This window comes from Xiphophorus hellerii, chromosome 8 (genome assembly GCF_003331165.1).
Source record: "Xiphophorus hellerii strain 12219 chromosome 8, Xiphophorus_hellerii-4.1, whole genome shotgun sequence".
Classification (NCBI taxonomy): Eukaryota; Metazoa; Chordata; class Actinopteri; order Cyprinodontiformes; family Poeciliidae; genus Xiphophorus; species Xiphophorus hellerii.
In genome coordinates this window covers 17,887,979-17,915,329 of record NC_045679.1, presented here as the reverse complement: position 1 = coordinate 17,915,329, position 27,351 = coordinate 17,887,979, and the positions used below count along the sequence as shown (strand labels likewise).

Sequence of the window (27,351 nt, the reverse complement as noted above, 5' to 3'; positions counted from 1 at the left end):
CTTCATAAACCTTCCTTTTTTAGTCTGTTATTGGTGAAACAGAATTAGCAAAGTTCAAATTGTGCTATCTGTCCATTTTATAGAGAGCATGCCACACTAATAATTAAACCTTAAATATGCCTGAAAAATCCCAATAAAGCTGAAACTTCAACAACTCATAAAGACAATATTTAGTGGTTTGAAATTATAGCACTAATTTGAATTTGAATTAACTAAGTTGCACATTATATTTTATGACAAAAAAAAGCTGAGAATTTATTCAGTTTTGTTTGTCTGCATAGCTATGTGCATGACAACCGACAAGTCTAAAACAAAGTGAACTAAACATGACACATGCTTCGCCCTTGGCCCCACAGTTAGGATATTGCAGCTCTGCCTTGTGACTGCGCTTTGACAAGGGCATTGGTTTTACTCTTTGGGGGGAACTTTGGTGTGCATCTCCAAAGTGCTCATTTCCAAACAGCCATTACGCCACTGCAGGGAGTCTGTTGGCTTACAAAAGAGATAATTGGCTGTACAGTTTTTGGATGTTTGCTTTTAGAAGCTTGATAATTTATTTCAGCGAGTACAGTTATGAAAGCAGGTGTGCCGTTGTTCTTAGCATGCTTTAGCACAAGACAGCTGATAACAGAGAACGCTGAAAAACACTGAATTTGTTTACATATTTAATTTGCTAAAACAGGGTCCAAAGATATATATATATACCCAACTGACTATTGTTGTGAATGAGAGCTTTATTGTTTCCTTAAGCAACTATAGACTATTGAACAGTAATTTTTTGTATAAGTGCTCTTATTAAGGAAAGACATCTAAAAAGAAATCTCTGGTGTGAAACATTTGCTTGTTTTTCCTTTTTGGCACCATGACATACAGAAAAAACAAAGATTCACAGCAATTTAAGGATAAGATATTCAGCACCCTTTAAAAGCCTTAAAATAAATTAAATGTTTTAATGCACAAACATAATCTTATAAATAAAGTTTGTCTTTTAATTTGAGCTTTGGAGATTTTTTACTGTCTTCCTTTGGGTGGATAATGGCAAAATATACTTGGGTCCTCATCCAAACTTGTCTGCCATGGATCCAGCTATTCTTAACTTTTTAAATATTATTACTCTTACTGAATATATGGGCATATTTTGATGATTAATAATATTTTGTAGCCACTTTCTGACTCCCTCTTTCCCATTTTGAAAAGTAAAAAAGAAACATGTTTGACAATCTCATACTTATATTGTTGAGGATTACTACTTAAAAGTTCCAAGAAACTTGGAACTAAAAAGTAAAGTATGCACTAAAAATGCTTCAATTACATTCATTCTGTGGAAGGTTTCCAATAGACCTAAGTAAATATTTCAATTAAATCAGTAAATGTCACAGCAGTGACGAGTATTTGTTAACATAGGACGTTTTTCCTACATAAATCAAGGCAGTTGTTTTTTTCTTTTTCTTTTTTACCGTAAAGCTCTATACACTTTAAGACTTTGTATTCATCATTACCAGAAGTGACAAAAATGTATTTAGTAAGGGCTGTTGACTTGGAAAATGTCAATCACATTCTTCAAGTTAACAGCCCTCAGAACCTAGTTGCAATATGACATCTATCAGCTCAAATCGCAACCAACAAAAAGCCCCTATCTCCCTACTTATCGTAAGAAACACAAAGACAAGTGGCAGTGGTTGTTTCCCCCCATCTGTTCAACTGTTTACGTGAATTCTTTATTTATAATATTGGATAAAATTTGACTTTTTAATGAAAAAAAAATTTATTCCTGTCATTTGTGTTGCACTTTGCTAGGTGGGTAATCAAATGGCGCATATCCTTTACAAAAAACAAGAAAGAAAGAAAAAAAAAAGAATCTGGAGACAAAGTGGCCCGGAGCTGGCCTGCTGACTGTCACTGAATGTCTCCTAGGGACCACAATTGGGTTAGATGTCACAGGATGTCTGTATATTTGTCATTGTCTTTGCATCAGGTCATGGTGCAAGATGCAGAAAAAAGCTACAAAAAAGACCCTTTGAAGAAGTGAATCAACCAGTTAATGACAGATGGGGCTTTTTTAATTAGTCAGCAGGTCTAAGTGAGTTGTAATTTTTGGAATAGGGCATTCTTTGACTGGTCTTGTCTTAGATCTCAAAACTTGCAAATGCTTCAGTTTGGTAGTCTAGGCATAACAATACCTTACTGTTTGATAAATCTCACATCTCAATCAGTACTACCGTACCTAAGTGACTGAAAGCAAAGAGTGTCTTTTATTGTAGAATAATCGAGTCTAGCTTTAGTCCTTCCAGCCTTTTGCAGCTTTCATGTCTGACCGTATCTAAGCTGGTCTACAGGACAAACCCATCATTAAAATACCTTTTTGTGTTTTCACAACCAGATAAAAACACGTCAAAGTCAAAAAAATTTTTTAAAAGCATTTCTAATCAATTTATAATAATCCAATTTATGTGTCTTACTTCATTTCAATTTTATTGACTATCTTATGATAATGTGCATGCCACAGGGTACAGCTTGCAGATGTGTATAGTTGTAGTGTGTAGTACTGTAGTGCAGTACCAGTACACATGTAATAATACTGAGAATAGAAGGTGTGGCCACATAAAGCAGAGATGGGGATTTAAATAATTGTTGGCTAACCAATTATTCAGTCAGGTACTGACAGATTAGTCGTCTATTTAAATAAGTATTTGCAGTCAGACTGATGTCAAGGATTACTGATCAGACAATTGCTGATGTTTTTCTTTTTAACTTCATGTTGACAGCAATACTTTGAAAACAACGCATTGCCTTTTTCACTTTCTGCATCAGCATTTTAACTCTAACAAGGTTATATTGACCATTTTATGTTAGATTTATTCTATCACACTACCTCATGAGAACGAGAAGTTCTTTTTGTCATGTCCTGGTACGTTCAAACGTAGAGCTGTGGACTACAAGTATGTTATAACTAAAACATAACCATTATTTTAAAACTGAGAGTGGCATATGTAAACTACATTTTAAAAACAGGCTTGAAATAATTTATTTAATGAAAACAAAAAACATGATAATGAAGGGTTTAAATATTCATTTTATTTTAAAAGATTACCTTGGATTTATTAAAGCGAGATTAAAAAAATCATATGTGAATCTTTTAAACTCTTTGTAAATAGTAAATATAGATTCTTAGTATAGCTGAAAAAACTTCAAAAAATAATAATAATAAAAAATAAAAATTTTTACAGAATATTATTTCTACATCTCTAGGCCAGACTGAAGTCTTTCTTTTTGATTGAAATGCCTCCAGATTCATGAATGACGGCTTAAAAGTTATTAGGACATATAAGACCAGCAGTGACTAAAGGAGTGAACAGCAGGAGGGTGACACAGAGAGAAGAGAGAGATCTGGAGTGAATAAAAGAGTCATTTTGATCGCCTCACGTCGTTGTTTAGGAGCTGACTGCAAAACAGTGACACACGTGTGACATCAGGCAAAACAACATGGCTGCCATGAGAAGTCCGGTGCGAAGTGAAAAATGAGGACACATCTTTCAGCATCACTGCTCCACTGTCTACAAACAGGGATGCACAAACACACACCCACACAAAGAGACAAAGACATAGTGAGAGAGCTGTGGCCACAATGACTGAATGCCCCATGTACATCATTCAATCAGGGCAAAGAGAATGCATTCAGTCCACAGGATTAAAAAAAAACAACAAAGTTTTAACTAAAAATTAGAAACTAGAGAGGGGTGAAACAGCCTTCTGCTTTAGAATTAAGGAAAGTGAATCAAAGACACTTTCAAATGACAAAGATGACTAGCACAAAGATGTGTTATGAAAGATGGTTTTCTCCATTGCCCAGAGATGCATGCATATTTATTTTAAGTGCATTGCCCCCCACCTCACCCACCCACACATAAACTGTGACCTAAGAATCTTCCCGTCAGCGCCACACTAAGCCAGCATACATGTACTCAAATAACATGTCACCCTGGATAACCATGTCAACTGTAATGGGCTGCGGCTAACGTCTTGTGTATCTCTGACTGTAGTCAGAGATGAATAAAGAAATATAAAGTGGTTGGGGCTCTCGAACCGCAAAAATGAGAAAAGGAAATAAAAAGGAAATCCCTTGTCATCTGTAAAGTGGCTCATTTGGGTATGAGTAAAGTACTCATACCTCCATATGGAGGTTTCCTAAAGCAAAGACAAACCAATAAGCTAAAGGTGGGCCACACATTCCTCAAGTGCTTCTAGGAAGTGATTAATTTAAATCCTTATGTTATTAACAACATGTTCCTACATGCACTGTACATTTCTAGTGCAGAAATATCCCAGCGCTAGAGCTCATTCTTGGAAACTAAAACTCTGCAAGTATAATTCACATTGTTCTCAACTGAGAAATCTGTATACATTTTATATTGAATCAGCTGGCTTCCATTTAGTTGCTAAACATTCTGGCCAAGAGTTTAATTCAACACACATCTTTATATTAATGTTAAAATGCAGTACAGTATTTAATTCTTGGAAAAGCTGAGAAAAGGTAACAAGGAATTGATATGTAGTGGAGGGACTATGTGTGGTGTCTGTCTGTGCTGCTGCAAGAAATATGAGAATTACTAATGATTACTGAGCCATATACTAGCCATATACTGAGGCATATACTAATGTGACACAAACTGTTAAAATAACAGTGAAAAGATATGACAAAAACAATCTGACAACAGCGGTTTATCTAGTTCCTTACATTCATTGGACGGCTGTTCTCCCTTTTCAAAGACAAGTACGAATCTTTGTTCAATCTGTGTGGATAACTTCTGCTTTAAGCTAACCGGTGATCTGTGGAATACTTCACACTTCAACACTGTCAATACTTGACACATCTGTGTCAATGAACTCATCAACAAATCGCACATTCTTCTGATTCGCTTCTTGTTTTAGCATAGTAAAAAAATCAGACCCAGTATATGCATTGATCCATAAATAAGGATTATCCTACTTTGCTTTAGACTACATCAAGATATTTAACTTTTACATTTTTGTCAAGATTATTGCACCCTACTGAAGCATAGACATTCAAAACATCGCAAGATGCAGATTTTCTTTCCAAACATGGAAGAAAAATATATCTTTACACAAATATTAACATAAGTGTGGCTAGGGCGTTACAATAATAACACAGAACTGTGAGAAAGACTCACAACTTTCACAGAACTATCATCTATGTTAGAAATCCCAAACAAATCAGGAAATCTCTCACGCTTATTGGATGTAAGGGTGTGTGCAGTATTGATATTAGCTTTGGTAATGAAAGTAAGAAGAGTAGTAGCAACAATGACTACTTACCTCACACTTCTGTTTTTTTCCACTGGCCCTGTCAGGCATTCTGTCCAGCCGTTAGGACATGAAGAACACGCACAACATAGGTCATCATCACAGAGGAAGGGTCTGCCTATCTGCTTTCCTCAGCTATTATCTTATATACTGATTAGCAGGTTTTGTTTACTGGTAGCAGCCTTGAGTGAGGCTTGGAGTTTGCAGCAATTTAATTATGTATGGTAGAAAGCATACTAGCATGGAAAATTAAGGTGGGCTGCAGAATAAAGGTCACACAGAGTGCTCTTTCTGTACTGACTACTTTTGCATAAGTCTGTGTTGGTGTATGGTTCTATTTAGGTCCTTCTGAGAGTGTGCATGTGTATTTCCTCAGGTTTGTCTCCATTATCTCCTAAATGAATAGTTTAACTTCAAATAAAGTCAGGAGAGCCTTCTCTAAAATGTAAAGATCAAAGCTCTGTAAATAGGAATGACCCCATTTAAAAAGTGGTCTTTAATTTCAGAAAAAAACATTTGGAGCCAGAAGGTCCAAATATACAAATTGCAACTTTTCATAGCTTTTAAAGCATTACATTACAAGATCAATGAAACAACTTGTCTATAAGACTATTTAGGCTAAATTAAATTTTAATGGACTGATACCACAAAAACCATTAAATGAAGCAAAACACTATTGACTATGATGTATCATTAAGTAAAGAAATCTAATTTTTCATCCTTTTGGAGAATTCAATCTCATGACTATTTCAGCAACACGTCCTTGTCATACTTTTTAGTACTTTGTAATTCACTGCCATGGCTACGTGCTTCTATTCATGCTGAAAATATTTGGAGCAATCACATGTGCATATGCTGCCTTTCATTTCGCATTCTTTTCTTTTTAATAATCTTTTTCCATCCATGCACAACTGCATGGACATGCACGATCACACCACTAAACTTATACGCCCACACAACACAGGCACGACATTCATGACATGTGATCTTCCTAGGAATTCTGCCAACAGCTAAATATGCCACTTAGCTGAAATCTCTGAGACAAAGTGAAAGAGAGAAAGAGGCCCGCATGCACACACACACCCCCACACACCCATAAAGTGTGCACTATAGCACTGTTGTCAGTTTGCGCCAGTTCCTTGTCAAGTGTAACTGCAGTGCGTACACAAGGAACATGAGACTTTGCTGCTAGTTATCTGCTATGGAGTGTGGTGTGGGGGCAGTCCGTTCTGAGAAAAAAAAAAAAGGACAGAGAGGGAGAGAGCCACGTGATCTCTAAGATCTAATGTGGAATTGTTCTAGGAACATGCCATGTTTACTGTTCATTGTCTAAATTCTTGGAAGGCTTCCTGAAAATCACGTAGAGAGCCAGAGCCAGCCAAATACGTTTGAAGATTCCTATAGGCTTTTACCGATTCACTGTGCCTCACACTTTTCACCTCAGTTTATAATATTTTCTCACAGTTTTCAGCAAGAACTTCATCTTTGTGCTCAGCAAGTAACAGTTATATAGTTTTAAAGTACTTTGCAAACTTGGATTTCTGGCTGCAAAATCCTCTCTCTGCATGTGTGTTCTTCAAGTCAATAGCAGATTATATTTAGAAAAGTGAAATAATATTTAAAAAAAAAAGAAGAACATCATGCAAACACAATGTTCCACCACAGCTGATGGTTGAAATGTCTCACTTTTTTTTTTTTTTTGATACATTAGATGATTTGTTACAAGTGTTTCTGTGAAAAATCACATCAGAACATTGGCATGCTGGTGAACAACAGTGAAAAATGCAAATCTCGGGAGAAGAAAAAGATAAAAAGACATTTGGCATATTTTTTTAGGAAGAGTTTAACTGTTGTAACTTAAATAGCAGTAGGACCCTAAGGGAATCAGAGTTAAATAGTGGTCACAAAAATAGTTATTAAATTTAAGTAAATAAAAAATAAATTAGGCATGCAGTGTCCCTTGTTACATACAAATTATATCAAATTTAAAGCTATTAAAATTATTAGTAAGTATGGCTGCATTGGCCAGAACACATAAGGAAAACAGCCCCACATACACCAGTAAAGATTCATGTAGCGTCAATCTTACATTACTATTAGCTAATCTATTCTGTAATATGTGTTAGTGTAGTGTAGGTGTGAAATAATAATGTTTTGGAATGTAAGCACAGTTAAATCCAACTTAACACATCTCTGTAACTTCAATGTAATTTCCTCTTGAATCTATTTTTCTCGAAGAGTGTCAATCCTTCAAATAACCCCAGGACGGGTTCCAACAACAGTTCTTTCAACACAGCTGTTTCAGCTCCAAATCAGGCCTGGTGAAAGAAACAGTTCTTTACTGGTTCTATGAATGAACTAGATGGAGCTTCCTCTGACAGAGATGGTAACATCCCTAAAATTATTGAAAATAAATGTTTTAACTTCCATCTGTTGTATTATTTTTAAAGGGTGAAGGGACATCTTAACTACAAAAAAAATGATTTATTCCAAGACTCCATGCAAACAGGTGAATAAATATCACATGTTTAATTTATTGCTGTTTTTACAGGCCTTATCGGTAATGGCTGTAATTCACGATATCGCTAATATCGGTTTTTCGCAGTGTTGTCCACTTTAAACTATGTGACATGAGATATTACAATCAGTGCGAAGATAGGCAGAAAGTTCATTCCATAGCCCTGCTAATTCAACTTTTTGTGAAAGTCAAAGCTCTGGTTTTTTTTTTGTTTTAGATTCAGCAGGTCTGCCGTTTAGCACACACAATGTTTGATGATTGGTTGTTGGTCTCCATGAACTTGCCCTCAGGTTCCAACAGCCATGTCTCTTTCATCTTGACACACCTGCTATCCCAGTAGTGACTGGGAGCACTAATTTATTGTTGCAAGAGAGCACCTGCAAAATCTATAATTTAACTCAAAAACCAGTGATTGACATTGGGGGCTAGAAAAGCCTAATAAGTGCATTTCTAGCCCCCAGCAAGGACCTCTGGTGATGTAACAAGGTGTGTTAATTCTGAAAATCTTTATATTACAAAGATAAAATCACAACTTCTTAAAGGTTTTTTATAATAATTAACAACCAATTCTGCCTGTTAACCTCCTACACTGACATGAACTGGTTTATATTAATGCCCCAGGGTTACCTTTTCCAAACATTAAAAAAACCTATAGAAGGAGTTTTAGTTTCAACACCTTATCAGGTTGTTTCAATCAAACCTATGTGGCTGAAACTCTGTGAGCAGGTAAGTGAAAAAATGACATAATTTAATTTCATAATACATTTTTAGGAGACAAAACAGCCTGTAACATTTAATAAAACATATTAAAGTAAAGATCTTCAAGTTAGAAACATTTATTCACTGTTAATTCTTTAGTATTTTACCCATCTTTAAGAGGAAATTGCATTAAAACATCTACACATGATGACTTTTTCTTGAAAACACTCTTCTGCTGGATAATAAAAACGTATACAAAAAAACCTGCACATTTTAGTGTTCAGTTTGTGCCAACTCTTTTGCTTGTTCTTTGAGTAAATGTGTGGTGTTTATTACTTTGAGTTTGCACCATATTTGAGAGCGCAGATTAAAACCATAAAACAAAGTCAAGGCTGTCAAGGTTTCAAGCATTTGTTCCTGTAATTAATCTATTTACATTAACTTTTAAATCGAAGTTCCCGTCACAACTTAACTTCTCTTGGTGTGATAATGTCTGTCTTTTTAAGGAATTGTCTAAAGTTACACTGAAAACAAGGACATGTTTTCACAGTTACTCTTAACTGTTTGAATTCTCTTTTCCACGAATGGCAACATGCCTGAACAAAACAGGCCAAGCAGGTTTTTATCCTTCAGGGTTTTCCTCGAACAAGCCCAGCAATACCTAGAAAGCGCTCCACTATTGTTTGTGAATATGATGTATGACTGGTGCTCTGTATCGCAACCCATCAAGAGTGAGTCATTCCAGCCCAAAGAAAATTATGGGCATCTAAACACACCCTTCACACATGTTTACATGGGTAAAAAGAGGGCGGGATAAGCACCAAGCATTAACTTTCATTAAAAAAAAAAAAAAAAAAAGACGGATTCACGTGTACACACACACTTCCACACACAATGACAAAAGAAGTTGCGGGGTAGTTTAAAAGTAAGACAGTAGAAAAGATGTTATCATTATCTTTGTTATGTATACAAATCCCCATCAAACCACTATCTTAAAGCACGAACGTGTCTGGGTTTTTTATGCTAAAGAAGTTATTTAAAATGAACCAATGGAAGCTTTCAAAAACCCAACCTTCCTCTTGCATGAACAAGACTTATAGATTTTACCAAAACCACTCATAAAACGGCGAGATTCATAAAATTATATTAAAAATATGCTTATGGTAAGTAAAAACACTTCTTGATTAAAGTTAACACTTGCTTCAACCTTCACACAACCTTTAGCAACTTAGCTGCTTAACCAGCATACATTCAGGACTTTTAAGTAGTTCAATTCAAAATTATGCAAAATATTTAATCATTACAAACCAATGTACTGACATTTACCAACAGAACTGAGCCTTGTACACTAACTGTGATTAATTAAACAAGTTAGCAAAAAGCAAAATCAGTCATCTCCACCATGAAAACAATTCAATGGTTCATCGGGTCTCGTTTCTTTCTTTTTCACTTTTTTTTTTTTTACTTTTTACACACATTTTATTGCCTCTAATGGTATTTATCTACAATGGTGATTAAGTAATTTCTCCATTTGAATATTAGCTAAACATATCAAGCTTTGGTTCAGACATGATCAAAGTACATATTACACCCTGTAAGATTCACACCTACTAGTTGTTGGCATGAAAAGTTATACCAAACAGAAAAGAGCTCCAGGGCTGTTCTGAACTTGCGTAGATGTCAGGGTGTCATCATATCAAATTAGAAGGACATACTTTAAAGGTTGACACATTTTTTAAGTTTTGATTTTTCAAAAAGTCTTACTACTCAAAAAGCTGGACACTACAACTATTCAGTCCTTTCATCCTTAAAATATATGCAAATCACTGCACTGTTTTAAAGGGTAAAATAAAATCATAAATCTATAACTGAGACAGTTTAGATTGTTTCTAGAAACAGGTTGGTGCACTTCATGTATTTTGTTACTTTTATAATTAATAGGAAAGAGATGTTGACTATAGAACCCCCCCAAACACTGTCTTTGTGTATTCTAGGTGGGTCAGTCTCTCACCTCTTAGTCCAGAAAAACAAGTCAAATATTTGCTTTTTAAGTTTCTTAAACTTTTAATTTACATTTAGACATCAATAGACATCTTCTACAGTAGTTTATTGATGTGACAAACGGATAAAGGAAATGGGGATGAAGTAAATAGTTTTAGTTGGTTTTCCCCCAACTGCTTAACAGGTTTATCTAGTCATGAACTACACTACCTAGAATCTCCTTCTAGGAAATCCATACATGCCAGTGTACACTTTTTTAACATTCAAATAATATCTTCTCTACTTGGAGTCCAAATATTTATTTTATTCTTATTGTTAATACCCTTTAAAAATGTAACAAAAGATAATAATAAAAAATGTTTTTCTCTCTTCTTGACACCCCCAGCCTTGCATCCACTGCTGGGCCTCGTTGGAAAGCCATAAACTGAGAGGCCTATAGAACAAGGGCATCCTGAGACACGCTAATGCACCACCAACTCACACAGATGCACACAGACACAAACAGACAAATACAGCTGTTGAGAGCAATCACAAACTCTATGGCAGTCATCCAATTCAATGCTGGTTGACTGTTGGAAGGAGTCCGTTCAGGAGAACAATAAATTCCCACATTTTCCACGTATGTTGTGATAAACTCGGACGAGAGAAAACAAAACTTTGCAGCACACGCCTACATCCCCAGAAACGATTTCCTCGTATTTGAGCGTGGGTATGATAAAAACGGCTTGAAGGAAAAACAAACCTGTGTTTGTCTTGCCTCGGGGTAGCTAGGGGCACCTATACATATATATTGATTTTACAGTTCTCTTACAAGCAAATAAAAATGCTCCTATTCACTGTGATCTTTTAACTCTGGAGGAAAAAAAAGCCAGTTATTTGAAGATATAACTGAAATGGGATTTGGGGCCAGGATGCTAAAAAAAAAAGAGAATAAAAACCCTTTTTCAACAAATTATTAAATTACAAAGCTCAGATTTATAAGGTTAGGATCCAAATAACCTCTGGATATACACAAAATGCAACCGTTTAGACAACAATATTGACAACATGGTGATAGAAAGTGTTTGCTGAGGAAAGAACACTAACAGGAAATGAAGAAAAACTGCCACAAACTACTTGCTGGCTAGCCACACATTGCACTCTTGTACACACAATAAAAAGAAAAAGTGTGTGAGTGTATGTGGGTGGAGGGGGGTGGGGGGTGGGGGAGTGAGGCCTTGAATGTATGGTCTGATGTGTCTGACAAAGTTCAGATGAGGTAAACTGCACCACAAATCAGACTTGCCTCTGAATAATTTAAGGTTAAAACCAACATTTCAGGGTTTATTTTTATGTTTATTATATAATCCTATTTAAGATTGATTATTTTTGCTCTATTTTGTGATTGCTTTAGTCGATTTTTTCTTTGTCTAGCTGTTTTAAAAAAAAGTTTCATATTTAATGTATTAATAGAGATAAGAAGACATTATTTGACAATAATGTCTTCTTATCTCCTCCCACCTCGCTCTTTCACCCCCATACCTGCAATAGACATGCCACTTCGCAACTTATTGAGTTACAGTCCTAGCTGGTGATTGATTTATTTATATATTTATTTGTGGCTAAATTATGACGTAAGCCCCATCATAGCATCATGCCAATTCTACCCCTTGTACAGTTGACACTAATGACAACACTCCTTCCTGAGGTTAAAGCGCTGTCCAACATCAACACCGGATTTTTTTCGAGTTTCAAAAAATTCTTCGACAGTCGCGCTTTACGCATTCAAGTGGACGGGAGGGGCGGAGGGGTCGCTGCTCCTCCACGTAAAAGCTCCTATTACTTCTTATTAAAGTTGTAGAGTGTTGACTTTTATTTAGGGATGAGCAGCGAATTTGCAGATGATTTTAATGTAGAGCCAGGAGAGTGTCGGGACATGCAGCAGCTCGCAGAGTGAGAAATAAAGGTAGAGAATCGAGAGAGTAATGCATGGTAAAACCTATGCGTCATACAAAACAGGCAATGTATATCACGCCAAGAGAGGAGGGTAGTGGTTGGGAATATATTTACCCGATTTGTCGCTATTCCATAGACTGAGGCTGTCAGCTGGCGCAGATGTGGTAGGCTGGATAACCCCTAAACTTTGTAGGATTCTCTTGTCTTCTTCTTCTTCTTCTAAAAAAAAAAAAAAAAAGGAAAAAAAAAAAGGAAAAAAAGAAGAAGAGACAAGCAGGGCCCGGGTTTCCTCCTTCGTCTCGTCCGCTGGCTCACTCTATCACTTTTAGTCCTGTCTCGGCCGCTCGTCCCCCCATCTTGCTATCCCACTCTCTCTTTCTCTGCCCGCTCCTGTCCCTGTGCAGGAAGTAAAATGCGGCTCTCACACGAGCAGCGCACGGACCGAGAGCAGGCTGACATCATGCAGCAGTCCGTATAGAGTTCTGCTTAAAGACGCAGACATGGTCGGTCCCCCACTTTACTGTACACGCGCTGTCCAACAGTGGTCTGCGCTGTAAATGAACTGTCATATCATGCGCCTCTTTCTTTCCTTTTTTTATGCACGAATACACGAACTCGGTGCACTCTGGGGGCTTAAAGGTGTACTCTTCTGTACTGTTTATTAGTTAAAGAGCTCTAAATGACGTCTAAGTTTGTTCTCTCAGTGTTTGGTGCCGCACTTAAACACAAAAGCGTTGTAAATAGGACGTCGGAGTACGAAGGAGATCCTGAATTACATTGACATGTGTGGGTATCTCACGTGTCACTGTAAGAAGACAGCCCAGGATACATGATGCGCATGTGTGTTGTTCTCCTAAATTACAGGCGCCAACTGCTGGCGGAGTGACCTCAAGTCAACATTGTTTTATATATGTATGTATGTATGTATGTATGTATGTATGTATGTATGTATGTATGTATGTATGTATGTATGTATGTATGTATGTATGTATGTATGTATGTATGTATGCATTCAATGAATATACAGTATGTATATAATAAATAAATATATGAGCCTTATCCATACATATTCATATATACATAATTGATGTCTGTCTGTATGCAGACTTTTTACAGATTAGCCCCAAACCGATTTAAATCTAAAATAATTTTCATTTAACCAAGATTGTTTCAAATGGGAAATGAGACAGATATCTGTCATTACAAACATATTCAATATGTAGAAAAAATCAAAACATTTTTATTTTCCCAAGCTTTTATCTCTTGATTTTGTTGTTTCTTCTGAGAGTTTTGTGTTTTGTATGCACTGTAAAAAAAGTCAGTAAATTTACGGTAAAAAACTGTAAAAAACCAACAGTTTTTGACCGTCGTATCCAAAAACATTGCATTACCGTAGAAATTACATGGAACTACCGTAAGTCGAAACTGCAAAGAAAGTCAGTAAATTTACGGTAAAAAATTGTAAAATGCCAGCAGTTACTGACCAGAATATTCACAGCATTATACTGCCGTAGAAAATACATGGCATTATCATAACTGAATAAACATATATCCTAAATAATTGTGACAGTCACGAATGTAGAAAATACAGAAATATAGTGTAAAAATATAAGTAATTGTAAAGTTCTTAAAAAATTGTAATATTGCCAGCAGTTAATTACCCTAAACTTAACAGTAGCAATCAGCCAAAATTACAAATTTTGCTGATGTTTAGATCTACAATGTAAAAGCGTAAACAAGACTGCAAAATAATTTTTTACAAAGAACAGAATGCTGGTGTGATATTTTGGTTTCTTTTTTAATAATGCCTTTAATACACCAAACTGAAATCTCAGCAGTAGACCAGGCATCGATCTGGCGATCCACCGATTGCAAAGCAAACTCCTACAGCCAACGCCACCATCATTTATGAGAGCATTTGATCATTAACATTAAGAGAACTGTATGTTAGCCCCTCTTGCTTGAATGAAGCTGAAGTTGGTTTCCAATTGCTGCTTCCAATTTGGGAAATGGCTAAAGGGCAATTCCACCTAATTTTTCACTGCAATCAGCATCTTTAATTTACTCTAGCTAAAAAACTACAACACCTAGACTCTTCAAATCTGGACTAGATTATTCTCAACTCATATCAGAATATTTAGAACCAAGTGTGGGATTTGTAAAACCTTTATCTGATTTGTGAAACTTCAATAAAGAACAATTCTAGTGTTATCCAAAATCATACAAGTTGTAAAGTCACCCATCATTGAAGTTTCACAAATCCCACACTTGGTTTTAAATATTGTGCTATTAGTAGAGAATAGTCTAGAGCAGGGGTCCCCAAACTTTTTCCTGCGAGGGCCACATAGCTGTTCCTTTCTCTGCTCGGGGGCCGGTCTTAGTTTTTGGAGAAAGATACCTTAGAAACTTATTGTCGGCGGGGGGGGGGGGGGGGGCTGTTCTGTCTTTGAAACTGTCGACGGGGGGGGGGGGGGGGGGGGGGGGTTGCTGACTACGACACATTCGCGGTCGCTTTTAGATAGATATTTACCCAGAATGGAAATGGAAAAAACCGTGAGTGAAACGGTGACTGGGACTGACTAGTATATATTTGAGGGAAAGTTAGTTTAACATCTGCTCAAGAGCCCCCTGGTGGTTGAAGAGAAATCCACAAACCAGAAAATACAATATATGAAAAAATACACTGAATGCTCTCTGGTATGAGGAGGCGGGCCAGATCCGGCATTGCCAGACCAAATGACGCAGGCCGTAGTTTGGGGACCCCTGGTCTAGAGAGTTTTTCATTTTGTTATTGTGATAAATAGTAGGGTTTACAGTAAATGGAGACTGTTATTTGTCATGTAAACAAATAATTATCTAGTTTGCATTGCTGCTTGATCCTTCAGCATCAGCAGCAAGATTCTTTTAACTCTGTTCCTGTAGTGGTGTCCTGAACTCAACACAGTAAAGTCACTGTGCTAACTAAGGTTGCTAACTAGGGTGCTGAGAGCCCAGTAGGCCTGGTCCTTGTCAAGATGCTGCTACTGTCTTTGAAATCAAATTTCTGCTATTTTTGCACGTTCAGGAGGAGAAGGGCAACACATCACAGGTGAGTCCCTTTCACGGTTTCAACTGAAGTTAGCTAACTTTAACCAACTGACAAAGAAATGTGTAGTTTCTGAGCCATGCTGTTTATGTACATGCACTGCAGCTAGATATTTTTACTATATGGAACATTTAATCTTCACAGATGCAACACTTCCATTAATGTTTCTGTAGGAACGGCTGCATAGATTATATTTCTGGTCTACTTCAGACTACATGTGCTTAAAGTTATTGTTAATGGCAGAAGCAACTTTTTCCAAGTTTGGTTCAATAATTAATTTGAATTACTTTGAGTGTGAAATGTTCATGCATGCAAGTTAAATCTCTGAAGAACATGTTAGCTTTTGTTTCAATATTTTGGTAATACTTAGAAGTATAAAGCTTGGCATCAGAGATATTATTTAATATTTTCCTTTGACCTCTTGACTCTCACACCCAAAATACTTGCACTAAAGTCACTGGGTCCATGACAGTTGAAGGATTTGAAGATAAGAGAATTTAAATATTAATATTTTACAGCTTTTCTCAGTTTGGGTGCATCTCTCAGAACAGAATTGAAATTCTTAAAACTACCTGTTCAATCTTCAAATTACTGTGTCACTTCTGCACATCAAAACAATTAGTTTTGCAAGTTTTGCTTTTGTACATCATGTAGCTGGTTATGTACACTTCTATGCTTTTATAATTGTAATTTGCTTTTATCGTCTTGATCAAAATATGTTAACCCTCCTGTTGTCCTCGGGTCAAAATGACCCGCCACTGTGTTAAACCCCCCCCCCCCCCAAAAAATCCCCTAAATGTAATTTTTTTAACTTGAGATTTTAAGACTTTTCCTAGATTGGCCCAGACAATAGAAAAAGTTCAGTGTTGCTTTTATTCTCATTTCCATGTAAGCTGTACAAAAAAAGGTACAAAGATGGTCTTCAGGTCAAAATGACCCGTGAGGCAAATGGAGTTGAAATCAAGGTCACAGAGTTATTTACAAACCATAAAATGTTACAAAGTTTTAGTTGTGTCTCAGATCAATCAGTAGCAGAAGTGAGCAGAGAGTGGAAGGCCAATTTTCCGAGCCACAATGCCAGTCAAACTCTTTCACACCTACTCAAGACTGATGCGATTTGATGACCGTGAATCAAGACCAGCAAGACGTATGACAGACAAACTTGCAGCCATAAGAGAGGTATGGGACAAGTGGGTGGAGCGGTTGCCCTACCTCTACAATCCAGAGCCTGATGTAACAGTGGATGAGCAACTGGTTCCATTTAGAGGTAATCTGTTTTCATATTTGTAATAAAAGTGATTTTCACTATTGATTTCTTTGACTGTTTTCTGTGACACTGATACTAATCACTGATGCTAATGTCTTTTGTCCAAAGGTTGTTGTCCTTTCCGGCAGTATATGCCCAGCAAGCCAGCAAAATATGGGATCAAGTCATGGGTGGCTTCTGAATCAAGCTATGCTTGGAAAATGCAAGTCTATACTGGGAAGTCAACCAGTGGATGCCCAGAGAAGAACCAGGGGTTGCGAGTTGTGCTTGATGTGACAGAGGGACTGAGGGGTCACAATGTGACATGTGACAATTTCTTCAACTCTTATGAACTCGGACAGCAGCTCCTGAAGAGGAAGATCACCATGGTTGGTACAGTTCAAAAGAACAAGCCTGAGCTCCCACCTGCACTGCTTGGGTCAAAGGAGAGAGAGGTCTTCTCCTCAAAGTTTGCCTTCACACCCACCACCACTCTAGTTTCCTACCTCCCAAAGAAAAACAAGAATGTAGTTCTTCTGAGCACACTGCACAAAGACGGCGACATTAGTGACCGTGAGGACAGGAAGCCAATCATCATCCTGGAATAAAACCGAAACAAAGGAGGTGTGGACAACCTAGATAAGGTGATTGGAGCATATAGCTGCAGAAGAATGACTGCCCGCTGGCCCCTGGTCATCTTCCACAACATCATTGATGTGTCCTCCTACAATGCCTTTGTGATTTGGATAGAGATCAACCCAACCTGGATGTCTCATAAGCACAACAAGAAGAGGGTGTTCCTGGAGCAGCTAGGAAAGGCACTTGTAACTCCACTCATTGAAAGAAGGAAGCATGTCCCCCACACAGAAGCCTCAGCAGCAGTTGTGAAAGCTATTCAGAGTGCAGCAGCTCCTGATCAACCTGAGGATCCATCTACCACAGCCACTTCCTCAGCTAAGCCAAGTAAGAGGAAGAGATGTCAGTTCTGCCCTCAGACTGTAAAACACATACTGTGTGCTGCAGGTGTAAGAAATATATCTGCAAAGGCTGTGCACTTGCATACTGCCCTACATGTGCCAATTAGTTGAATGGGTTATGTTATTTTTCATATTTTTGTATTGTACATCCTCTTGTTCACTGGAGAAAAGTAAAAGAAAATTAGTCACTGTGATGAATAAAAATGCATTCGAAACTCATTTTGCACATTTTTTTTCTTAAGCTATAGAAATTCAAGTGGAGAGGGAAAAGTCAAGTATTCACACATTTTGTGGTGAGTGACAATATACAAGATAGAATTTGGTGTTTAAAATTCAATTAAGCTGCTTATATTGGGGGTTTATTGAAGACGGGTCATTTTGACCCGGAGGATAAAGGGTGTATACAGAAAATGAGGACAACAGGACAACAACGTGTCTGTGTTGAATTCTCAACTTCCAAAATAGCATCAGTTCATTGTGTAAGTCTTAACATGCATAAGTCTTAAAGTTGTCATAATGTGAATCATATATTAATTAATTTATATTCTATTATTTTCTAAATCTGTCCTGAATTGGTAAATTGCTCCCAAGTGAGTCCTGAGTTTCTCTAACAGGTCAGTGTATGAACCATTAGCTCAACCAACGATCAACCAGTTTTCTGAAACAGATTGGAGGTGCATCTTGTGAACCATCAGTTGGCAACATTATGCTCTATATAGTCAGAACACAACACAATGTTACATGTCTGAGAACTGATGAACAAGTATCTGGGCAGAGTGAACAGCCAGAGAGAAGAAGAGGAGTGAGGCTGAGGAGGAAATAGTTGGGAGGAAAGCAGAAGAAGAGTCAGAAGAGGCTGAGGACATCTGCCAGTTTCCATCAGTCCAACATCAGGACATGGCTGAGACCCACAACATGATGCTGATGGAGGTCCTCCCACCCTACTGTTCATTCCTTAACCCCACTGAGGAAAAAAGATTCCTCAGTGGAGTTAAGGAACAAAGTGACTATGGAAATTAAAATGTAATGTAATTTCTACAGCACTGTACAGTTTTCCTTGAGGAGATTGTCCTGTGGCTCCTTTTCTACTTTTTTTGTTCTCTGCATTTCTGTCTTTTTCTTTCTGAATCACCATGGCATGGTCCATGAATAAATTATAGCAAAAGCGTAAATCAGTGTTTCTCAATCCTGGTCTTCAGCGTCACCCTGTCCTGCAGGTTTAGGTATTTCCCTTCTGCCACACACCTGAATTGTATCTCTGGATGATTAACAAGCTTCTGCAGTACTTGATTGTCATCCAATCATTTGAATCAGCTGTTCTGGAGTAGAGGCACATCTAAAACATGCAGAGCAGGGGGGCGTTGAGGACCAGGGTTGAGAAACACTGGCGTAAATGATCCTTTTGTAGTCTCTTCTCATGACTAATCGATTTGACTGTCTTATCTGTACATAGAGAGACTATAACTTATTATTTTGAGTCACTGATATGTTAACAGACAGGATTTTAAGAGCTGAACTAAGGATTTTGAAAGCAAACAAATGCTATTTTTCCTGTTTCTACAAATTGTTTTGAGAAATGCGCTTACTGTTTTGTAAATGCCAACAATGACTCGAGAAATGCACCAAAAGTGACTGAGAAAAACTAACCTAGCATAAATTGTCTCAGCTGTATCAATTTGTTTGCCTGTATGAAAAGTGTTCACATTTACAGCTTTGTTTCTGCTAGCTTGCAGGAAATGTAACTTACATAAATGGTTGAAGACAACCTATTGGCCTTCATGAGACTCAGATAAATGGTGAGTATCTATTTCATAAATTGCCTAAAACAGTTATATTTGTTTTTAGTTTGTGTATTTTGTCTGGTTGCAGACCAGAGGATCACACCTGTTGACAACAAACAAAGGTTTAACTACTGAATTTTCAGTCAGAAATGATCACACCACCTGGTTGAAGTACCTGTGTCCATATGCAAGTCAACAAAGGTGAAACAAACATTTAAGCGAATAAGATGTTCATGTAGTGCATCTTTCTAACTTTTTCTTTTTGTTTTCCAGCAGAGAGGAAACACCCGATTGACAACATGCGAGTCTCAATTTCAACCTGTGACTGGGAAGACTACAACCATCCTGAGCAACGTCTGATCTCAGCGACTTGTGACTCTCAACCCAGAACAAGAATCCTTTTATCACCATTTTGTCTTCTACAATATGTTATCTCTTATGTGGACACATACTGTTTGTTTTGTTTTTGTTTTCCAGATCTCAGTAATACCGTGAGGAAACTGGACATAAAATAGAATCAGTTCTTTTTTTAACTTGACTTTTTAAATAGAAATTGTTTCTTTAAGTGGATTACTCGTAATCTGTATTTTTGTTTAATTAGAAATTATTTTCTTTATAACTTTCTGTATAGAAATGCTTGACAAGTTACACTTCCTTGGTTGTTGTACTATAATTTGTATGGTAAAATTCTGGTAGGAACAGAGACCAGTAATTTACCATAAGTTTTTTTTGGGGGGGAGGGTTTACAATAAAATGTCAATATATCATACAGTCTGGATGTGTTTTTCACTCATGTAGATATTATGCCTCAGTCAGCATGACCGTATTTACTACGGCAAAACCACATTTTATTTTTTTTAAAATATTTTAGGAAGTACGGTATTTTACCGTATTTTAAAAATACGGTAGAATCCTGCATTTACAACATACGGTAAAAAACTGGCAGCTGTGGTTGCCAGAATTTTACCGTATATTAAAAATACGGTAAAATCCTGCATTTACAACATACGGTGAAAAACTGGCAGCTGTGGTTGCCAGAATTTTACCGTATTTCAAAAATACGGTGAAATCCTGCATTTAGCAAATACGGTAAAAAACTGGCAGCTGTGGTTGCCAGAATTTTACCGTATTTTAGAAATACGGTAAAAAACTGGCAGCTTTGGTTGCCAGAATTTTACCGTATTTTAGAAATACGGTAAAAAAATGGCAGTTTTGGTTGCCAGACTTTTACCGTATAAAGACGGTAAACTTCTGGCAACTCAGCTGCCAGTTTTTTACCGTAAAATGAGGCCGTTTTTTTTTACAGTGTGGTTTTTAAGGTTGATTTTTATTGTACAGCGCTTTGTGATTTTATGTCTGTGAAAAGCGCTTTATAAATAAACTTTACTTACTTACATTAAAAAACAAACACACAAAAAACATAAGTTTTAATAGAAAATGGCACATTGAATATAATTTATGCCTTTCTCTGTTGCATAGCATTGCATAGCATTGCAACAGTCAAACAAGTCAAACAGTTCTTGTAACAGTAATAGCTTTTAGCATATTTCCATGGCTGTTTTGGTAATTTATCATTATTGATATGCTTTTAGGTTTTCATAATTAAAAAATCTCCTTTCCCACACCTTAATCTTTAGCTGCCTTTGCAGATTCTTTATTAAATGCAACTAAGAGTAGTCTGTTTGGACTACTCTGAAACAATAATATAACTAAGTAGGTAAATAAGTAAAGTTTATTTATGTAGTACCTTTCACAGATAAATATCGTACCATGCTTAAGAACAACAAAACAGGATTAACATTTTAACATAACCTTCTAATTAGTAATCCATGAGATTTTAACTCTGTGGGGTATAAACATGACGTGAGATGGAGGCCTATTTTCTTTACCCACTGGCGTTTAGACTGGACAATGAGCTAATTTATTTTACAACCCGCCATAGTAAGAAGGGTTGTCATGCAGATGATTAAAATCTCCAAATATTATTTTTAGCGAACAGCAGCTAAATGTGGCATCTTTATCATTTGTTGTTTGTTCAGCTTGTCTTCCTTTACTATTTTTTGTAAAAAAAAGAAAAAAGTTACCTTTTCTTTCATATTAGCACTAAATGTTGTTTTTTTAAAACACAGATGAAAGGTTATGACATTGAAAAATGTCAAAGAGACCATATTTATTTTGACATGTCGTAATAGCTAGCAATGTTTTCTTACAGTTTACTTACTGAGCAAAGTAGAAGTAAGCTTGAGGAAATATGAGAAACATTGCCGCTATTATTATTATTATTATTTTTTTTTTAATCTGAACTGATAACATCTGGAACAGATGCTGGCAAGGGTTCACCAGGACAGTAGCACGTAACCCAGAGCACACCCCAAAGTAGTTAGTCTTTTTCTTTAAATAAATAAATGTTTTATGTTTTAGGTAGGTGCGACAGACTGGCAACCTGTCCAGGGTGTACCCCTCCTCTCGTCCGAAACATTAGCTGGAGATAGGCACCCTTACCCCACTAGGGACAAGGGTGTTAGAAAATGGCTGGATGAATGTTTTAGGTAGGGCTATTAAAACATAACATTTGCCTCTGAGAAAATCAGGCGTAATATCTCTAGGGGTGCGAGCCTTTTTGCTGTATTTTGGTGACTGCACTACAGTCTGGCAAGAAGATATTTCTAAAAATGTTTTAATTTTTTCTTGTAAAACTGAATGACATACTCTTAGTCGCCATTAATGCCATTTTAAAGTGAGTTATAGATTGAGGTTTTTTTTTTGTTTTTACCTGGAAAAGACTATTATTTACATTTTATATGATCTTGTGTGGTTTCCAGCTCACTTGTATTTGTAAAAACTGTTACAAAATCTTGATGGAAAATATGGCAAACAAGGTGAGAAGTTCATGGTTTTTGCAGAAACAAATGCAACAAGTGATTAATTAAGTCTGGCAAGTCACTCAGACTAAGCAAACAACTTCCAGCTTTTAAAGCAAAAAAGAAGAAATGAAAAGGGGTGATGACTTGCCAAAACTACTTCTTTGTGGTTCATGCGAGCAGTTAGATCAGCCCAGACTCAGAATATGAGGCATATGATGTGTTTATCCTGTGCACAAAAGCTTATTGTTGCCCCGATTATCCATTTACAGCCAGAGGCCAAATGGGTCTCAAGCATGTCTCAGTCAGCCCACCAGCTAGTGTCAAAAGTTCAGATCTAAAGCTGGCATTAAAACAATTTCCAGACTATTTTTTGCTTGATTTAATTAGAAAACTAAAACCAAATTCTATATTAAATAAAATGTTCAATTCCTTAGAATTAAGTACTAAAATGCATATTTCAGCTCCGCCAGAGGTCTCAGCAGTTCCTGTTAGCTTCCTTTATGCCAAGTGTAAATGAGGCTATATAAGGCTGTTGGGAGCCAGCCATGTCCATTGTTATGCTTGGCAGAAACAGAGGCGTCCAGTTGTGGTTGTGTGCCAGAGGAAGCTAAACAGAGAAGTCTGTCAGAGCGACTCTGAGACCATGTGAAGAGCGACTGATGGAACACTTGACCCAGAGGCGTTCTCAAGTTGAACTGTCACACACTCTTATGACACAGCTCGAGGCATGATATCATGGGTGCAGGACTGCATGGTAAACACATTCCCTTGGCTTTGCATTTTAAATAACAATGCAACAGACAAGAATATTTATTAAATAACTTTAAAAAAAAAAAACATGTTAAATGTCACACTAACCACAAAATCACACATCAGTGCTCCTTTTTCGCTTCCATGGTTTGACATATAACTGCACATTTACTTAATCTGGAATATAAATGTATATTTAAAAGATAATGTTTGCACAGGGCCTAATATAGCCAAACGTATCTGTGGTTTTTAGAGCAAACCTCAAGATATGTCGAAACAAAAGACAAACTTGCATCATACAGTCATACGTCAGTATTTCATGCAACTGTGACCTTCACATTTCCTGTTATAGTTAGTCATAGCTTTATAAAACAAACACTTATTTTGATGAAATGGTTTACAAATTAATGAAATACAAGTTGCTGGTCCCCTTCTAGTAAGTTTGAGTGTATTGTTTTTTCCATATTGGATGTATATGGTTTCAAACAACTGCATACAAAGACCTCCATCCATTAAACAATAATCCAACAAATGTCTTTGTTGTCTGCTCACATTAAGATGCAGACTAATTAATTTGACAAACTATTTAACAAAGTAATTTTAGTTTTTCTAACTGAAAAGAAACAATGTAGATTTTTTTTAACAGCTGTTCAGTACATTTTTAAAATGGAATTTCATTTGAAGTCACAAATCAACTTGTGTGGCGTAATGGGATCCTCTTTAGGAATTTAATTGAATAAGGATTATGGTAAAACATATTTAATTTTTAATTATTAAAAAAGAAAAGGTTTTAAAAAAATTGCACTTAGAAGTGAGTAAAGGCAATTTCTTTGAAATTATATAAGCTGTTATCCAATTTTTATTTCATCTGTTTAATTGAATTTGATTAAAAAGTATAAATTCAATCAAAACTTGGGGTCATAAGTGTCCATTGCTATTTTGTGGGTCAGGAGCTAGAGTTTTGAAACTACTGCCGGTCAGGTGGACGGAGGTCAGTGCGCTCCTCTGCCATGTTGTGCTTTTGCAGTTTCATACTTGTTTTCTCAGCCGTCTCACATTTTAGTGAAAATGTTTCCATTTTTATTGGCCTTGACAACTGAAGGTTCAAAGTAATTGTCCGTAAGCAAATGAGCTTTCTTGACCATCATATAAAATATATATCAGTCAAAGCTATGGTTGGTTTAATCAAATTCTATAATTTATTATTTATACGAGTCAATATGAGTATATGAGTCAACCACAATCAACAAGAACAAGACGGAATATGATTTTTTTCCCCTGATCGTAATGAGATTTGAAGAAGTTTCTATGTGCTATTTCAGCATTTTTATGGTAATTTATTTACACAATTTTTCAAAACATTTAATAAGCAACGGAAGCAAACCAGTAGGCAATGATCAAGTACACAGAATCCTGATGGTTTGTTTATAAAGACGAAATAGTGATGTGACTTGGTGTTAAATGGATCAGAAGTCTAGCAAGACAGAATTTCTTTTTTAAGGATGACAAGTCTTAGCTGAGCAACAGTTGCATCGCAAAAAATGTCACAGGTAGCTACTTTCCCGTCTAGCGCCACATGATGCTCAAGTTGCCGTGTGATGCCTCCTCATTGCGCCCTTTCAGTCTTTTCAACATTCTCAGCAGTTCAGCTACATGTCCACAAACACCATAAAGCACCAGCCGAGTCCCCCCACCAGAAACATGGTGATGTGCATGCTGTAGATAATCAGATCGTTGAGCACGCCAAAGTCCAGGCGCCGGTGTCCGAGCAGAAGTAGGATGACGGAAAGCTTGTACTGCAGCCGAAGGAGGACGCGCACACTGACGTACTGCAGGAAGAAGAGGGCAGAGAGGAGCACCCAAAGAAGGGAGGTCAGCAGACTGCAGCCAAAGTACAGCAAGAAGCGCAGGAAGCTGTACATGCACCGGGAGCGCAGGTAAAGGTCAAAGTTGTTGTACTTGGTGCGCACCAGCTTGTTGGTGTGCGCCGAGCCGCAGGCAGAGTGCATGCAGGTGGTGTGGGGGCCATGGAAGCTGCGCACCCTGCGTGGGATGGGGATCACAGGCATGGAGGGGCTACTAGAGCCCAGTGTGGTGCACAGGAGTGACAAGTGGGGGATACACAGTGGGACCTGCTTCCAGCCCCCAGACCGGCTTTAGTGAAGGAGCTCAGGAATGCTAATGGAATTTCCAGATTCCCTCTTTAGTATGCAACAAAACTCTGCAAAAAGAAAAGCAAAAATGATCATAGACAGATTTTATTACTGGAACCTGTAAATGCTTTTGTAAATGCAAAACGTGTTAGAAACGCTACACAAAATGCAGACTTATGCAAACGGTGCATTCTCAGGTGTGATGAGACAGCTACGAAGTACTTTGACGCACATTCAGGTAAATCACAGCAACACTACAGAGCGGCATGCAGAAAATGCAAGAATGCCTGCAGGATCATACATGAAACAGACCGTGTTGATTCAAAGCAAACTGGGGCTTGTTGTTTTCCGAGGCGTCTGGTGGCTGAATTACATTTTGAAGCGTTGAGCGGAAGATTCCCCAAGAAGCATCACTTCTGGTATTATTCACACTATGATTTATATTTTTCTGTCTATGGATGTAGCTTTAGCCAGAGAGAATTTGAGCCGGTGCGGTCGCAAAATAAACGAGTCATCGTGTTGTGACGTCAGCGTTAGAATTAAAGGGACAGTGTTCATCGATGAACACGATCTATCTATCTATCTATCTATCTATCTATCTATCTATCTATCTATCTATCTATCTATCTATCTATCTATCTATCTATCTATCTATCTATCTATCTATCTATCTATCTATCTATCTATCTATCTATCTATCTATCTATCTATCTATCTATCTATCTATCTATCAGCTGGTGAGCATGCTGGTTCACCGTGTATGACTTTTTTCCCCCTCCCACCATGATCAGTTCCAAATCCACCTGTGCTTTTTCATGTGGCACATAATTTCACATATGAATATTTGTGTGGATCACAAACGAGTTTACACGTGGTACAACATTTTAAATGTGAAATCATACGAGTTTTCTGGAAGGGCAGAAAGATAGATAGTGCGGTGTGCTTTGTCAGCCTCCTCTTGATGCTGATGTGGTGATGTAGGAATAAGACTCTACATGCTATAGACTTGGTTGAACAGCAAAGCTTTACAACAATACGGCAGCCTAAGTCAGCACGACCAAATTGCGGGGAAATCTTGGCCCAGTCATAGTGAAATCCGCATCTGATATTTATATGTATCAAATATTTTCACACGACTACCGATATGTGTATCACATGGCACACTCAAGGTGTACATATATTTATTACATGTTTAGATGCATACCATATGTATATCATTTGGGACACATGAGCCACAAATTGGTATCAGTCCATTCTTTTCAAACTTCCTACTCCTATTCCTGGCCTATTATTGAATGTTTTAAGAAATTGAAGATATTTGCATAACGTGTATCGGCATAATGTATGACGATCCATGCTGGTGAGACTGAGTGAAACACACTTCGTCTTGGTTTGCATTGCACCATGGTGGAGGTGTTAGAAGACAGCTTTAACACAGAATAGACAAAATAGAACATACACTTATATCATTGTGCAGAATTGCCTTTACCTAACTCCATCTCTCCAACACCTCTCCTACAATAAACAGATAAAAAAAGGAGCAAAAAGTTAAACTGAAAAAATTGGGAACAAATGAACAGTCTTATAATAACCCAAGACTCATAATGTGTCTTTGAGCAACTCACTATGGATTGCTACAGTATAATTACGGTATACTGCTGGATTCTTAAATATAAATGCCTGGGTTTGCAGTTTAAATGGTATTAGATGCTCCACATACTTGTACATGCACACATGATGAGGGTATGACACTAAGCACAAGCACATGATCTGCACATGGAAAGGATCTGATCACATGTGATGAGCATGTGGTATTCTTGTGACCACAAGTTTACCACACATGAACAAAAATACTTGATAACATGTTGAAAATATGAGCTACATGTGGGAAATGGAAATACATGTGAAATTCTCATAAATTTTCTACAGCCGTAAAGTTTTCAGGAAAAGGTTTTTCATTCGATTGTTTGTTTTTTTTTAAACAAAATTTTTTGCTTCCTCTTTGCTCAGTCTTAGCAAA

The 27,351-nt window shown here is 37.1% G+C and overlaps 2 protein-coding genes across 3 annotated transcripts in view; both read right to left on the bottom strand.

Moving 5' to 3' along the window:
- nacc2 (NACC family member 2) overlaps nt 1-13,010 on the bottom strand; it is a 36,668-nt gene extending 23,658 nt beyond the window's left edge. The window contains exon 1 of the mRNA XM_032569162.1: nt 12,590-13,010. The gene's annotated coding sequence lies outside the window, so the exon portion shown is untranslated. The remainder of the gene's footprint in view (nt 1-12,589) is intronic.
- Nucleotides 13,011-22,792: 9,782 nt separating this feature from the next.
- On the bottom strand, nt 22,793-25,842 carry tmem250 (transmembrane protein 250). Of its 2 annotated transcripts, none has more exons than XM_032568871.1 (2): nt 25,633-25,842; nt 22,793-25,399 (listed from the first exon to the last, which is right to left on the bottom strand). In XM_032568871.1, the coding sequence occupies exon 2, from the start codon at nt 25,245-25,247 to the stop codon at nt 24,828-24,830; it is 420 nt and encodes a 139-aa protein (XP_032424762.1). In that variant the 5' UTR covers nt 25,248-25,399; nt 25,633-25,842; the 3' UTR covers nt 22,793-24,827. The 2 variants fall into 2 exon arrangements, with proteins under 2 accessions (XP_032424762.1, XP_032424761.1); XM_032568870.1 differs by having other exon boundaries at nt 25,644-25,842.
- Between the last annotated feature and the right edge of the window lie 1,509 nt (nt 25,843-27,351).

Bases quoted from the DNA above. Each gene is read 5' to 3' on its own strand.
- tmem250 (XM_032568871.1), bottom strand. From the start codon at position 25,247: ATGCCTGTGATCCCCATCCCACGCAGGGTGCGCAGCTTCCATGGCCCC.